The sequence below is a fragment of the Bacillus rossius genome, chromosome 18 (genome assembly GCF_032445375.1).
Source record: "Bacillus rossius redtenbacheri isolate Brsri chromosome 18, Brsri_v3, whole genome shotgun sequence".
Classification (NCBI taxonomy): Eukaryota; Metazoa; Arthropoda; class Insecta; order Phasmatodea; family Bacillidae; genus Bacillus; species Bacillus rossius.
This window is the reverse complement of record NC_086345.1, coordinates 10003880-10020618: the sequence shown is the minus strand read 5'-3', so window position 1 is coordinate 10020618 and position 16739 is coordinate 10003880. Positions and strand designations below refer to the sequence as shown.

The following is a 16739-nucleotide window of genomic DNA, read 5'->3' as shown; positions in this document are numbered from 1 at the left end:
ATTTATAATAAATAATCGATTATAGGTGCATTAAAATATAATGCCACGCATACACAAGCATTTTTTAAATGCCATTAACGTTGGTAGTTAGGTGTTTCCTAAACGACTGACGTGAAGTTAAAGCAGCAAATATAACATTACAAGCTCCATGTTTACTTAAATGTACATCCAGCATTAAATTGAATGTTTTAGTTACGGAAACCGGAGAACGATAAGGGCTAGACTGGCTCCTGCGTCATCAACTGTGGGATAGCTTTCGCGCGGAGAGCTACAATTGCGTAATGTTTTGGTCGTTTGCTTTTTCTTGTAAGACTTTTATTTAATCACTTTGAGAACACAATGAATTGAGAAGCATAGTTTTAAATTTATTTTACATACTAAGTGACCTAGTTTTCCAAAATAAATCGTGTCTGGTTTTCGCTAGTTACTGAGTTAACATTTCAATTAATTTTGGTTAGCATAATAATTAGCAGACACCGTAAGTATATTTAATGGGACAAAGTAAAACGTTGCAGGTTTAGATAATAGTTTGTTACTTTTCCTGACAGATGAGTAAAACTATTCGAGCACAACCACTGCAATTTGCACAATGTTACACTTATGTAATACAAGTACAATTCATAGGATTTCTCACTTTTGGTTTGGTAACCCAGCGCTCTTAGCCAAAAGGCCTTACCGCCCTGGGGCCCCCACGGACGTGGATACAGACTTACGTAGTGTAGGAAGTCACGCGTCGAATGTATTCTGTGCTGCTAGTACAAACCTGGCCGCTGACCTTGACAATAGGGTATCGCTTCCTCTTCGCCCTCCCCTCCCCTCCAGACAGGATTAAGGAGCTCAGACGCCAAGATATCTGCCGGGCATAGTAGTTTGACTTTATGAATCTCTAAAATGATTAGATATGCTCTAGAAGTTAATAAATATTATCATAAGTAAGAAAGTGTGTAGAGGATATTTTAATTCCTAACCACACAGCTTCAGTTCATGGTAAGTCGTATTTCTCAATTGGTTGAACTGATAAAGATTTGTGTTTATTCACTGCAATTAAAACATGTCCTCTTTTTTTTCAAAGTGAGTTGAGCTTCATGTCATTTCTAAAGATATGATATTGGTCTGTGAAGAAAAGCAAATTTATACTTTTTTCATTGTGTCCTGTTTCCGTGAGGCAAGTGATATAATGTAATTACCAAACATATATATATATTTTTTTAATTTTATAATCAATATACCCACTCCTTGGTGCTTCTGCCCCTTGATAAACTAGTATCAAATAATTTAGGTCATGGAAATAAATGATTTTTATTCATTTCATTTTTCTTGTTCTGTACTTATGAAAAGTTCCTGTTTCTGTTCTAGCCACAGCAGCTGTATGGAATGAGCCACACAGCTGTGTGGGTTACCATGGCAACACTTCATCAGGATGCATGGGCCACAGATCCCAAGACTCACCAGACACCTGCATCTTAATCAAGCCAGAAGTGACTAACACTGACCCCATGAAACTATCATGCCCCACAAACTGTCACCCTAAATCCACAGAAAATAATTATGTTAGCAATTGTATACCGATACAGCAGTGCACTAAAACACACACAGGCCAACAACTTTTCTCGTGTCAAATATGTTCTGCTAAGTTTAGCAAGTCTTCTCATCTCAAGCAGCATTCTCTTACACACACTGGAGAAAAACCTTTCTCTTGTACTGTATGTACTGCTAAGTTTAGGAAAGCTAGTTCTTTGAAGCAGCACTCTCTTACACACACTGGAGAAAAACCTTTCTCCTGTACTCTATGTTCTGCTAAGTTTCGCCATGCTGTGTCACTTAAGCAGCACTCTCTTACACACACTGGAGAAAAACCTTTCTCTTGTACTGTATGTACTGCTAAGTTTAGTCAATCTAGTTCTCTGAAGCAGCACTCTCTTACACACACTGGAGAAAAACCTTTCTCTTGTACTGTATGTACTGCTAAGTTTAGTCAATCTAGTTCTCTTAAGCAGCACTCTCTTACACACACTGGAGAAAAACCTTTCTCATGTACCGTATGTACTGCTAAGTTTAGGAAAGCTAGTTCTTTGAAGCGGCACTCTCTTACACACACTGGAGAAAAACCTTTCTCTTGTACTGTATGTACTGCTAAGTTTAGTCAATCTAGTTCTCTTAAGCAGCACTCTCTTACACACACTGGAGAAAAACCTTTCTCATGTACTGTATGTACTGCTAAGTTTAGCAAAGCTAGTTCTTTGAAACAGCACTCTCTTACACACACTGGAGAAAAACCTTTCTCCTGTACTCTATGTTCTGCTAAGTTTCTCAATGCTGTGTCACTTAAGCAGCACTCTCTTACACACACTGGAGAAAAACCTTTCTCTTGTACTGTATGTACTGCTAAGTTTAGTCAATCAGGTTCTCTTAAGCAGCACTCTCTTACACACACTGGAGAAAAACCTTTCTCTTGTACTGTATGTACTGCTAAGTTTAGTCAATCAGGTTCTCTTAAGCAGCACTCTCTTACACACACTGGAGAAAAACCTTTCTCTTGTACCGTATGTACTGCTAAGTTTAGGAAAGCTAGTTCTTTGAAGCGGCACTCTCTTACACACACTGGAGAAAAACCTTTCTCTTGTACTGTATGTACTGCTAAGTTTAGTCAATCTAGTTCTCTTAAGCAGCACTCTCTTACACACTTTGGAGAAAAACCTTTCTCATGTACCGTATGTACTGCTAAGTTTAGCAAAGCTAGTAATCTGAAGCAGCACTGTCTTACACACACTGGAGAAAAACCTTTCTCTTGTACTGTATGTACTGCTAAGTTTAGTCAAGCTAGTAATCTGAAGAAGCACTCTTTTACACACAAATGAGAAATTATTTTCTTGTGTTGAGTATTTTTGCTAAATTTAGCCAACATTTTGGTCTAAAGAGACATGTTCGTACATTCATTGGAGAAAAACCTTTAAAAAAATATATTTTTATAATTTTTTTTAATTATTTATATTTTATAATCTCATGTTATACATGCACTTTCTATTAGGATGTACCAATTAATCCCGATTATCTGTAATCACCCGATAATAGATATTCGGTAATTAATCTTAATCTGCGATATTTCAACTGATATTTAGACAAAATAGTCAACATTTCTCATTATATCTATAACTAGCTGACCCGGCAGACTTCGTACTGCCTAATTAAATTGCAATAAAGTCCTGTCAAAATGATTTGTAATGTGACATTTTTTTGTTCCTACATATTTTATAGTCAGGGCAAAAAATTCTCCTGAACAGAACCGTCACCCTGGTGTTAGGGTGTTGTGAATAAGAAATATAATTAAATAAAACATATAAATAAAAAAAATTAGTAATCTCTTTATTCTAATCATGTGAAACATAATAATTTTTATTTTCATTGTAGTGCATGATTAGATCGGTAATTAGCTTGGTTTGTAGCATTTTGGGTTCTTCTACCTAAATTGATTCGTCTAATAGGAGGCATATCTATATTTTAGATTATTTTGTCACATGCAATAATTAGCGATCATAGGTAAATAAACACTGCACAAAACACTATATAGGTAAGAATTTGTTTCGTGTATAAGTTGACAAAAGCAAACTCATTAGGGTAGGTAACCTAAAATCCGAGAAAAAAAAACACTGACATTGACTGTATGTTGTTGTTTCAACTTTTTTTAAAATTTGATATGACTTGGAGTCAAATCCTTCAAACCGTATTTAAAATAGGGAAATGAAATAATAAAAAATTAAACTTATGAAATACTTTTGGTAATGCTGGTTTTTTTTGACTGATGTAATGTCTTGAAAACTGATGCATTTTAAAGTAAAACAAATGAAATGATATCGCAAAGCCGATCAATTTGAACTATTCAATTTCGGTTTTTTTTTTTTTTGTTTATCTGTGCTCCAACGCACACTGTTTTGACAGATATGATTGAACTTTGTATAGAGTTAATAAAGTGCAAATTGACTCTTTGACGTTAGGAACATACCTACATTGTTTAAACAACAATGAGTGCTCAGTAGGGGGAGCACGCCGGTTCTGGGACAGTATAAACAAAGGGACAGGTGTTTGTCTGATTTCTCAGGGCATATTATTATTTGACTGAAAAATGATATTTTTTTAAATTCCAACTAATAAAAATAAAATAGAAGCACTCAGAGAAAACCATCAGGGAGAAGATGTCGTTTATATACATTATAAATTACCATTTTTTTTTAAAAAGTCCAAATTTAATCCTGCTTAAGCAACAAGAGAGTTCTGGCACAAGTCAGCTTGTGAACTCTTAGCTTAAGCAACATGGGAGTTCTGGCACACGTCAGCTTGTGAACTCTTTGCTTAAGCAACAAAAGAGTTCTGACACAAGTCAGCTTGTGAACTCTTTGCTTAAGCAACATGGGAGTTCTGGCACAAGTCAGCTTGTGAACTCTTTGCTGGAATGACTGTATTATCTGCTTTTACATAAATGCAGTAGCTGTACGCTTTATGCTTTTGGTACTGCAGCGTGCATGACACATCAGGATTCGGGTGACATGTATGGATTTTCTCCAGAATAGCTTCAAAGTCACAATATACCACGATGGGCATCTTATCAGCATGATGGAACTTCCTTCACAGCCTGAAGTATACAGGGGGTGTGATGCAGAAGATAAATTCATATCCCGCATTGTGGAAATTGGACATGACGTACAGAAAATATTTTCTACATCTGTTACTATGACTCCGCTCACACATGCACAAAACACTGCTTTTCTGCAAGCAAGGTGTTGTTGCTACTGTGGGGGAAATTTTGGAGGTGCTGTAAAGAAAGTTCGTGACCACAATCACTTCACCGGCGAATTTATTGGGCCTGCATGTAATGACTGCAACCTTCTCAGGCGCATACCAAAAAAGATGATTGTGTTCTTCCACAACCTAGCATACGATCAGAACTTTATTATCAGGAAGTTGGGGTACGACACTAAAGACATCTTCATCATTACTAATTCGGAAGAGAAGCTGATAACTTTTTCCAAGATGTTACATGATAAGATCAGCATTCAGTTTGTCGATACGTTCTGTTTTATGAGTCGGGGTCTCGCTTCGCTCGCCGAGTTCTTGCCTGCAGACAAGTTTATAAGTACTGCCGAGTTTTTCGCTCGTGATGAGTTGGAGTTGGTTACCCGCAAAGGAGTCTTCCCCTACGACTTCGTTGATTCTTTTGCTCGACTAGACGATACTAGTCTTCCATCCATCGATGAGTTCTTTAATATTCTGACTGATACTGGTATTTCCGAGGCGGATTACGCTCACGCACAAAATGTTTGGGACAAGTTTCGGTGTGCTACTTTGGGGGAGTACGCTGACTTGTACCTAAAGACGGATGTTCTGATTTTGGCGGACAAATTCGAGAATTTTCGCAGTCTTTGCTAGAAAACATATAGTTTAGATCCGTCTCACTACATTTCTTGTCCTGGGTTCGCTTTCGACGCGATGCTTCGAACCACAGGTGTACAGCTAGAGCTACTCACAGATTACGACATGTATATGTTTGTGGAGTCTGGTATTCGCGGTTGTGTAGCACAAAGCATTAAACGTCATTGCGTAACCAATAACGCCTACGTACCAGAAAAACATGATTCATCCAAGCCATCCACATTCTTGGAGTACATTGATGCAAACAACTTGTACGGGTGGGCGATGTCTCTGCCGCTCCTTATTCGTCATTTCCAATGGACAGACACATCAATTGATGTCATGTCTATTCCGGAAAATTCCTCCACAGGCTACATTATCGAGTGTGATGTGGAGTACCCTCTCGAACTCCACGAGAGTCACAAAGACCTGCCATTTCTTCCCGTGAATCAGTGTCCGCCCGGCTCAAAGCAATCAAAGCTGATGACAACGCTGTAAAATAAAGAGCACTACATCGTTCACTATAAAAACCTACAGCAAGCAGTATCGAATGGTCTAAAAATCATAAGAATCCATAAAGTTCTTCAGTTTGAGCAGTCTGCATGGTTGGAGCTATATATTCGGTTGAACACTAACAAGCGCAAAGCAGCAGCCAACGAGTTCGAGAAGGAGTTCTTCAAGCTTGCTGTGAACTCGATATTTGGTAAACTGATGGAAAACAAGAGGCAGAGGCTCAAAATGGAGTTGGTGTGCTCTGAGAAGAGATTTAAGAAGTTGGTGTGTCGTCCGTCCTTCAAGGACCGCACGATGTATGAGCCAAACTTGAGTCTTGTCCACCTGAACCATGAGACCATCGTTTTCGACAAGCCGATCTATGCCGGACTCGCAGTACTTGATCTATCAAAAACACTCATGTACGACTTCCACTATAATACTATGAAACCGAAATATCAGGAAAATATTCATCTGGCATATATGGATACAGACAGCTTTGTGTATGAGATTCAGACACAGGACTTCTACCATGATCTAAGAGCCGACCCTAAGTTCATGTCTGAATTCGACACCAGCTGCTACCCTCCTGACCACCCATGCTTCTCCCCCATCAACAAGAAAGTTGTTGGCAAATTCAAAGATGAATGTGGGGGAGAAGTAATGAGCGAGTTTGTCAGTCTGCGGGCCAAACTCTATGCATACATGTGCGGTGGTAAGGTCGAGAAGAAGGCTAAGGGCATCCAGCGTTGTGTGGTCAAAAACCACATCACATTCGGTGATTACCTGGATGCCCTGCATGACCACCACACAAGGAGGGTAGGTGTTAGAGCCATACGGTCGAGAGAGCATGTGCTGTACAGCGAATACAGCAATAAGCTAGCCATAACGTGGGAGGACGACAAACGTTTAATCTGTGAAGACGGTATCTGCACGGTCCCACACGGCTATATCGGAGGCGATGAATAATTTTTTTTTCTGTAAATAGTTTTTGTTGTAAATTGTTTGGCAGTTTGGTTGTGAGGGCTGATCGCGCATTGCCGGTGATTTCGAGATGTTAACTATGGGCGCCACCACGTGGAAGGGCACGTGGACCCGGCGGAGTCTCTCACTCAGGGCGTGACGTAGCCCAAGTGGGGACGAGTTACCAGCCCTTTCTATCCTAGCTACCCAGACCTGGCCCGCTCTAGGCGTCGGGCACGCCACACTCCTAGACTCACTCACCACGTGATTAAATAAGTACTCACTTTATATTTATTCTCCAGATTTAATTTCACTAACACGTCTCTCTACACGCCCGTTACACGTTACACATTACACGGTTAAAAAGCCTGAGGCACGAATCGGTTTAGGTGAGGGCATGGTCCACACACGTGGCCATGCTGCAAAGTATACTTATTACACGGTGATGAAAAAAAACTCGACTGAGACAATTAATTAATTAAACAGCCCGCTGACCGAGAGCTGCCCCGAGGATGACGAACGAAAGCGATTTAAAAAAGAATTAACGATACAGAAATTACTTGGTCAGTGATGAACAAAGGTTGAGGTCCCCGGGGTGCTGGCGCGTCTGCTCTCGGTCAGTGATGAAGATGGACTGGGGCTGAGCTCATCGCTCGCAGGTGGCAACATGGCGCCCTTCGCGCCAACACAATTACCGTTACTGTATTCTACGACTCCGTGCCCCGGCGAAAGTTGAGTAAATTACAGATAAACATTAAAAATATATAAAAATTACTGACAATGGAAAGTTCGTTACTATTTACTTATTTAATGACAATTTATGTAAAAGCATTCCTACCCTCGTCCAAGTCCGTGCCTGTTCGGGTCCGCCCGGGCAACGTCTATAGTTATTTAAGGTAACCTATTTAAATTAAAGAAAACACAAGTAAATTGCACAACACTGGGGCAAAGACGAATGAAAACAAAAAGGGTTTACAAATAATATTAAAACGTAGCAAATTAGGGGTGCGGCGCACTGCAGCTAAGCGCCCTCTTGCCGGGCTAGACACACACGCACACACGCACGCACGCACGAGCGGGAGGTTTGAATATAGATGGTGGTTGGGCGGTGTCGTATCGGGCTCAAAGGGGCCGCAGGCCCGGACGACGTCAATTGCCCCCTCCGAAAGTAGGCCGATATGACAGCGCCGTTTGACAGATGGTTGGGGGGCGTTGCCTGTGGTGTTTACGTCGCGCACTCCCACGTGGCAATGTTGATGTTTATGTTTGTGCGGGCAGGTGGCAATGTTGACATGACGGACGGACAAGCAATGTTTACACGATGGAAGGGCGAGCAATGTTTACAAAATGACAGTTGAGCAATGTTTACAAAATGACAGTTGAGCAATATTTACACTATGGAGGACGATACACACGGACAGAATGGGCGCTGGCTGACTAACCTTGTGGGTGGTGACCCACCAGTTGTCCCGAGCCCCAAATCTGCGTCAGCTGCGGCTGCGGCGGCTGCTGCGTGTGATAGCGTGGCGGTGGCCAGGGCGCCGGCCGGCAGGGACGGCGGCGACCAAGGTCAGGCGGCTCGTGGCAGGCGGGCAGCAAGCGCGGGCGGCGCTCGGCACGGCCCGGCTCAGCCTCGCCGACAGGCGGGCGCTTCGCGGCCCGTCGTGACAGACGGGTGACAGGTGTCGAAGTCCGGGTGGTGGTCACGTTCGGTGGTGGGACGGTCGGGCGTCCCGGCGTCGTGGCGTCGACCTGCATCGCGACAGGCGGATGTAGGGAGCTCAGGCGACTCTTCACGGTGCGGCGTCCCAATGTTGCCAACTTGCGACATTTTTGTGGCGTCTCGGGCGGCAGGGCACTTGACCGGTGTTCCGGTACTGCGGCATTCGGCGTCGGAATCGGGCGTCGTGGCGTCTCGGTCGTTCCTGGCGTCGCGTCAGGTGGGCCTGTAGGCGGCGTCCGCGTCGGCGTCGCGCGCGTCCTTCTCTTTCGGTCCGGTTCATCCGTCTGTGCCTCGAAACCAGGCGGGCACAGAGGAGCAAATCCAGGCGGCGGGGCGGCGCTCAGGCGTCTCGGCGTCATGGCCCTGGACATCGTGTCGCAAAGCGTCCTGTTTGCGACTGCGCACTCTGGTAGCGGTGACGACGGCCGGATGACGTCGAAGCCAGGTGGTGGCGACAAGGTGACACGAAGCGTCGGCGTCGAATCTGGTGGCGTCCGTGGCGAGTCGTGTGGCGGAGACGATGCGGGTTTCGCCGGAAATGACCTTGGTGGCGTCGGGACGGCGGTTCGGTGCGGTGGCGAGGTCATTCCGGCGTCGGGAGGTGTCTCCGACACGAGGCGGGTGCTGGACGGCGTGGCAGACTGCGGTGGGACGGTCGTTGTCGGGCGTCGCTCGGTTGGCTTCGGCGAGTCAAGCGTCATCATAGTCGGGATGAGTGGCGTCAGGTCGGCGAAACGAGGTCTTGCTGGCGATGATGCGTTTGGACCAGCGTCGGGAGACGTCAGGTCGACGAGAGGTGCCGAGGTTGGCGGCTCCAGGACAGGAGGTGGCGGAAGCGGAATTGTCGGCGTCGGGACGGCGAGCGTCGGCGTCGGGATAAGTGGCGTCGGGTCGACGAAACGCAGTGTGGCAGGCGGCGGCGGGATCGGACTTGTGTCGGGAGACGTCAAGTCGATGAGCGTCGGCACGGCGGGCGTCGGCGTCGGGACGACTGGCGTCTTTGTCAGGGCGGTAGGCGTCGGTAGCGTAACACGTGACGGTGCGGGTGGCGTCAGGACGTACCTTCGTGGTGCTGGGGTCGGCATCGTGCGTGAGGAGTCGGCTTGGTGCGGCGGTGACGTTCCGGCAACGGGCGGCGTCCTTGGCACGGGCTGCGTCGGCGAGTCGAGCAGCGTCTTTTCCGGCGTGGTTGGCGTCGGCGTGAGCGGAGTCGTTTTCGGCGTGGTTGGCGTCGGCGTGAGCGGCGTCTTTTTCGGCGTGAGTGGTGTCGGCGTGATCGGAGTCGGTGTCGGCGTGAGCGGCGTCGGCGTTTCGGGAAGCGTCGAGGCGTGTCGTGGAGGATTTTCCAGCGTCTCTGCCTCGTACTGCGCCTGGGTGGCTAGGTAGGCAGTGCACCGTGCGCACGTGAAGGTAAAAAACTTGCGCAGTACGGTCCATTCACGTTCGCCGATACAGCCACGATGCCACAGGCCGGCACATTCCTGGCAGCGGTATCCCTCGCTACTACCTCCGGGACACGACCTAGCTCCACATTTCGTCACGCCGTGTATGCGGTACTCCGTACAGTAGCCACACTCGTATCCGGCGGCGGTCCTGCCATGCAAGTCCCAACTCGGGCGGGGAAAGTAACACCCGATACACTCGTCCGGATACGGATACATGTCTACGCACGTGGTACTCTGCACACGAACAGTCCTCACGAACACATCAGCACTGTGTTACTTACTGCGCTCGGAGTCCGTTGTTTGTGCGCGGATTCCTGGAAGCGTGCGCTTGGCTGATCACGTGGCTGGCGCGCCAGAGTCCCGCTATGCGCTCCGCGCGAACAATAGTTCCAGCGCGAACTTTAGTTCCGCGCGCTCCGCGTAACAACCGCCTATCTCACACGCTCGTACAGGTCTGGTTTTCGCGGAAGATGTAACTCGCCCCACGTTGGGCGCCATTTGAGGGCTGATCGCGCATTGCCGGTGATTTCGAGATGTTAACTATGGGCGCCACCACGTGGAAGGGCACGTGGACCCGGCGGAGTCTCTCACTCAGGGCGTGACGTAGCCCAAGTGGGGACGAGTTACCAGCCCTTTCTATCCTAGCTACCCAGACCTGGCCCGCTCTAGGCGTCGGGCACGCCACACTCCTAGACTCACTCACCACGTGATTAAATAAGTACTCACTTTATATTTATTCTCCAGATTTAATTTCACTAACACGTCTCTCTACACGCCCGTTACACGTTACACATTACACGGTTAAAAAGCCTGAGGCACGAATCGGTTTAGGTGAGGGCATGGTCCACACACGTGGCCATGCTGCAAAGTATACTTATTACACGGTGATGAAAAAAAACTCGACTGAGACAATTAATTAATTAAACAGCCCGCTGACCGAGAGCTGCCCCGAGGATGACGAACGAAAGCGATTTAAAAAAGAATTAACGATACAGAAATTACTTGGTCAGTGATGAACAAAGGTTGAGGTCCCCGGGGTGCTGGCGCGTCTGCTCTCGGTCAGTGATGAAGATGGACTGGGGCTGAGCTCATCGCTCGCAGGTGGCAACATGGCGCCCTTCGCGCCAACACAATTACCGTTACTGTATTCTACGACTCCATGCCCCGGCGAAAGTTGAGTAAATTACAGATAAACATTAAAAATATATAAAAATTACTGACAATGGAAAGTTCGTTACTATTTACTTATTTAATGACAATTTATGTAAAAGCATTCCTACCCTCGTCCAAGTCCGTGCCTGTTCGTGTCCGCCCGGGCAACGTCTATAGTTATTTAAGGTAACCTATTTAAATTAAAGAAAACACAAGTAAATTGCACAACACTGGGGCAAAGACGAATGAAAACAAAAAGGGTTTACAAATAATATTAAAACGTAGCAAATTAGGGGTGCGGCGCACTGCAGCTAAGCGCCCTCTTGCCGGGCTAGACACACACGCACACACGCACGCACGCACGAGCGGGAGGTTTGAATATAGATGGTGGTTGGGCGGTGTCGTATCGGGCTCAAAGGGGCCGCAGGCCCGGACGACGTCAGTTGTATTTCCATTCGTTGTATAGTTTTCTTTTTTTGTATATTTTCTGTTTCAGTTTATGTTTTTAATTTAATAAATAAGATTTCACCTACATATTACTTATTATTTTTTAATTGTTATAACCTATATCCCCCAAGGTACTGATACTTATAAATGTCTTAGAGAATGGCAACATGTAATTATACGCAGACAATCAGTCTGTTTGTAGAAGTCATAGAGGTATGATGTGTACGAGTATATTAATTAGGACAAGTCAGATACCCGGGTGGCAGTGACGGCAACGGAGAACTTGGTTAATACAGGCTACCAACTTGTCTCGTCTTGTCTCCCGACTTGTCTCGACTGTCTAGACTTACTCTGTCTAGACTTGTCTCGACTGACTAAATAACAATTGTAGGTTATTTACTTAAAAGGTATATACAGTTAAACGAGTAATCCCCTATAAGCATACATTCAGGGACTTTGACAATGAAAATTCTCGTGTGTGAGTCTGATGCGCATCAGGGTACGTATACTTTGACGCATCATGACACACCTCTCCGGCCAAGATGGTTGCTAGTGACGCTATCTACCAACTAGGTTTTTTTTAATTTGAATTTGGCATGCTCCGGCGGTAACTTTAAGAATTAAAGATGGCGATGGTGGCACGCTCTGGTAGCAACACTAGGAACTAAAGATGGCGACTGTGACACCATCTGATATCGATTATATGAACTAAAAGATGGCGACGGTAGTGCCATCTACCAGCCAACATGAGAACCAAGATGGCGGTGCCCCTGACAACTAATATTTGAATTTGGCGCGCGATACTAGCGACATCTACCAGCAAACTTGAGAACCAAGATGGTGGCGTGCGACACTGTTTGCCGACTCCGTAACTAATATTTGAATTTGGCACCATCTGGTAGTCTGTGCTGAAATTAAAGATGGCAGCTGTATAATAATTTTAATTTCAAATGTGGCGCCTTAGGTATGCATTAAGGAAGGCAAAAACCCCCTCCCCCATTTATCATAATTTTGCCGTCAGTACGTAGCATATATAGATTATTTATTCCACTGTATCCCAACTGGTCTCGTGGTCTGGTTGGTAAGGTGCCTGCTTTCTAACCTCGACATCTTCGACGTTTTCACGTCCCATGGATCGAATCCCAGCCTCGGCACTGAAAATATTTTAGTTAAAGAAAAAAAATAAAATAATCCCTGCTGCTACCTGGTGGCGACCAACAGAACTATATGACATCACAAGATGGCTGCCTCCAGGGTGTTTAAATGTGCCAAGTTCGGAGGGCTGTAAAAGAGGCAGAAACAGATATGAATCTGAATCTGGTATACTTAGTTGTACCCAGAGTAGCGTAGTTTCAGGTGGTGTTATCGGTGATAAGGTAGAATATTCGGTTTTCATTTGAAATCGCCTAGAACTTGGCGATATTGACCTATGGGTGTTTAAATGTGCCAATTTCGGAGGGCTGCAAAAGAGGCAGAAACAGATATGACTCTGAATCTGGTATACTCAGTTGTACCCAGAGTAGCATAGTTTAAGGTGGAGTAATTCGTGATAAGGTAGAAAATTTGGTTTTCATTTTAAATCACCTTAAACCTGGCGATTTTGACCTATGGGTGTTTAAATGTGCCAAGTTCGGAGGACTGTAAAACAGGCAGAAACCGATATGACTTTGAATCTGGTATACTGAGTTGTACCCAGAGTAGCATAGTTTAAGGTGGTGTTATTGGTAATTGGGTAAAAAATTCTGTTTTCATTTTATATCACTTTTTTTTTTTTTTAAATTGTGAATTATCATGCTCGGTAACATGGAACTTTGATACGATTCTGATATACTATTGTGTACACAAATGAGTGCTTTTTAAGGTGAGGTACGTCTCTATAGTGTACGTAATTCAAGTTACCTTAAATAATTTCTTGAACTTGGCGAATTTACACTTTGGCAGTGAAAATTGCTAACTAAACTGGACTGTACATGGAGCAGTAACCTTTTTAATATGTATAATATATTCCCCCCCCCCGGTCAAAACCTATTAAGATCTCCGAAGTGTTTATAATTATTTAATTTGTTTATAAATAATTTTTCTTGTTAAATACACATTTGCCATATAATTTCTTTATGTCCTTCTTACACTGAAGCACTGTATCATTTTCATTCGGTTTTATCGTGCTGTACTATAATAATGGTACGCGCTGGAAAACGAATCTGAGATTCGAATCTAACTTCACCTCAGTAACTTCTCCACGCTTATTGTTTAGTGGCAGACCCGTTTCGTCCATATTGAATATATGCCCGGGCTTACCAATCAAGTGGTATTCAGACATTAACTCTTGAAGCAAATCAAAATACTCCGTCACAGAAACTTTATTCATTCCCAAAGCTTGAGCTACTGACACTCCTTCAGCTTTTCTGACAGTGAGATCTGAATGCCGAGATAAAAATGATTTTAGCCGGTCGTTTCCTGCCATTTGTTTTTCTCTGTCAAATTTGTGGCTAAGATTCAAGCGTTCTGCCTTGTGAAAGGCCATCGATCGAACACTGTTTCTTGTTGGTGCAAATCCATGCTTTTGAAGTTTTTTAATGTGCTCAGCCATTTTTCTTTCATTTTCTTCACCTAATTTAGATGAGGGACCAAGACTTCTCTTCGTGACATTATTGGATCGCAGTCTTCGTTTTAGCGTTGCTTTGGGTGTACCAAAATTTCTGGCAGCCTCATTTACACCCATCAACTTTTTACCAACAGCATCAACCGCTCTATGTAGACAATCCTCTGGCCATAGGTCTTGAGTGGAAATGCCTTTACGCTGATAAAATGTTGGCATTTTCCTTGGGGGGGGGGGGGGGGAGAACCCAATGAATTAACTACAATAGTCTACTGATCAAATTAGTAAAAACAGCATGTTTCATGGTTTAAAGAACACATAGTTTAAAAAAATACATTATTTAAATTATCATATAAGGTGTTATTAGTGTACAATTTCCGAAGCAATGCACCTAGCTGCTGTAACAATATTAAGTGAAGCAAACCACGGTGCCCTGAGTATCACAAGTATCTATATTTGTGAGTATAATTTTCTGACAAACGTGTTAAATTACTGTATTCATTGTTATTATAATTAAAAGAGTAAAATGTTTTACGGAGAATCAAACGTGTTTTTTTCCAAATAAGTTATCAATTACACTTAAATGGAATATATTTAATTGTTATTTTTATTTTATGTATATAGGCCAGTTATTTTATAGACAAAAATCTTCTGCCACAACCGGCTTCAACATAATTTTAAAATCTTTATCTACCGATTATTTTATTTAGGCTACTCTTCCTTCAAATACCCTCTTCACACTACACATATACGTGTATACCATGTACACCACTAAAATAAGTGGTCCGTCTATCCCTAAATGTGTCTGGTCCATCTATCCCAAAACTATGGGACAGATGGACCAGTCAAAATCTACGATATTCTTTGGAAAACAAAGCTCCACGTAAGTTTACAGTAAAGCAAAATGTTAAAATATACCATTTACAAAGTGAATATAATAAAAGAATGCAGTAAAATAGTCAACACATTAAAATAACTGAATGCATTAAAAAGTTTTTCACCTACCTCGTTACAATAGGCACGTTTTACTTGTAAACTGGGTTACATAACATTCCAAAAACTTAATCACAACAGTTACGCGTCCACCATCATCGAACCAACTGGGTACAGCTGCATTCTAGCGACTGGTTTATGAACTATTAGCAGTGGTCCGTCTCTCCCGGTGGTCCATCTCTCCCGGAACTACCCTATGCAGGAAATAAATTCATTGTCCTTATGGGGAAAATATTGGGAATTTAAAAATATTACATTATAAGCAGGAAAACATTATATCTAGTAACATTATAACTGGGTTCTACTGTATATGGGTTAATGTTGCTACAAGTGGGTCCAACATCTTTGTGTCACATTTCCGTTTATCGACATCTGTTCCATTTTCATGAAATTACTTCTACCAAATGCAATATTCCGACAGCAAAGATGTTTACTCATAAAAAAAATTCATACATCTAGTAATATTTGAACTGATATTTAGATTTAAATATAAAAACTAGCCACTACTGTCGAGCAACCATAAATGTTGTAGTCTGATACTTTGTGCTCTTTTTTGTCAAATGATAGTAGCTACTGCGGATATGCATTTATTGGTGTACGCGTAGCCACGTACAGAGTCTTGCCTCAAACCAATATTTGATTTCTATAATTATGTATGTTTCAGATTTTATTAGTGTGTTACCTCCATGGACAATTATTTGATTACTCTTTGGACTCTAAAGTTTAATTTTGTTCATGTTGACTATATGTTTATTTAATTTCTATCTGTGCACAATGTTTACGAATATTTTGTTTGAAGGTTAATGTGGAGGGCAAGTATTTTCAGAATTTTTATATTTAAATGTAGTCAGATTGCTATAATTTGGTTAGGTATTAACGTATTTTTCATCAGATACCAATGTATCAGTCAAGTTAATTAATCCCAGCCATATTGTTTATTTAGGCTAACAATCAATGTTTAAATTTTATAACAATTAGAGAGTTGAATTTCGTATAAGTGCAGGGAAGGATATAGAAGAAAAAAGGGGTAAAAAGCCATTGTTTAAATATGGCTTGATCGTATATTGAGTTCCACGAAAATGTGTTGTAACTTCAGAAAATGGTCTTTATATATCAAGAATGGCAATTGATAATAATCCTGTGAAGTTTGGCCACAAATTGAAGTATCAGTTGTAATCAGGTTTGATTTAGCTGAGTTTTGGCCATTCTCAGTATTTGTGCTAAAAAGAATTTCGCTGTACGAATTTTTCTGAACAGAGACAATTTCCTTGCTTTCGCGACTGACACACGACCGACCCATCTTCGTCCAGACGGATGCGAGTCAGGAGGGGATGGGCGCGGTCCTGTACCAGGTGTACGGCGACGGTGTTAACCGTGTGATTGACTACGCCAGCGCGAAGTTTGGACAGACTGAGAGGAGGTATCATGTGAACGAGCAGGAGTGTCTGGGCCCTGCAGCGGTACCGGAACCATCTCGAAGTCCGCTAGTTCACGTTGAGGACCGACAGTGCCTTCGCTGGTT

General features: G+C 43.3%; 1 protein-coding gene across 18 annotated transcripts in view; it reads left to right on the top strand.

Annotated features, from left to right (window-relative positions):
• Positions 1-8516, top strand: part of LOC134541305 (gastrula zinc finger protein XlCGF57.1-like) — a 531604-nt gene extending 523088 nt beyond the window's left edge. For all 18 annotated transcript variants that reach the window (XM_063384636.1, XM_063384637.1, XM_063384639.1 and 15 more), the window contains one exon: positions 1357-8516. In XM_063384636.1, the coding sequence (XP_063240706.1) occupies positions 1357-2858 (1502 nt within the window). In that variant the 3' untranslated portion in view covers positions 2859-8516. The remainder of the gene's footprint in view (positions 1-1356) is intronic.
• Positions 8517-16739: the final 8223 nt, after the last annotated feature.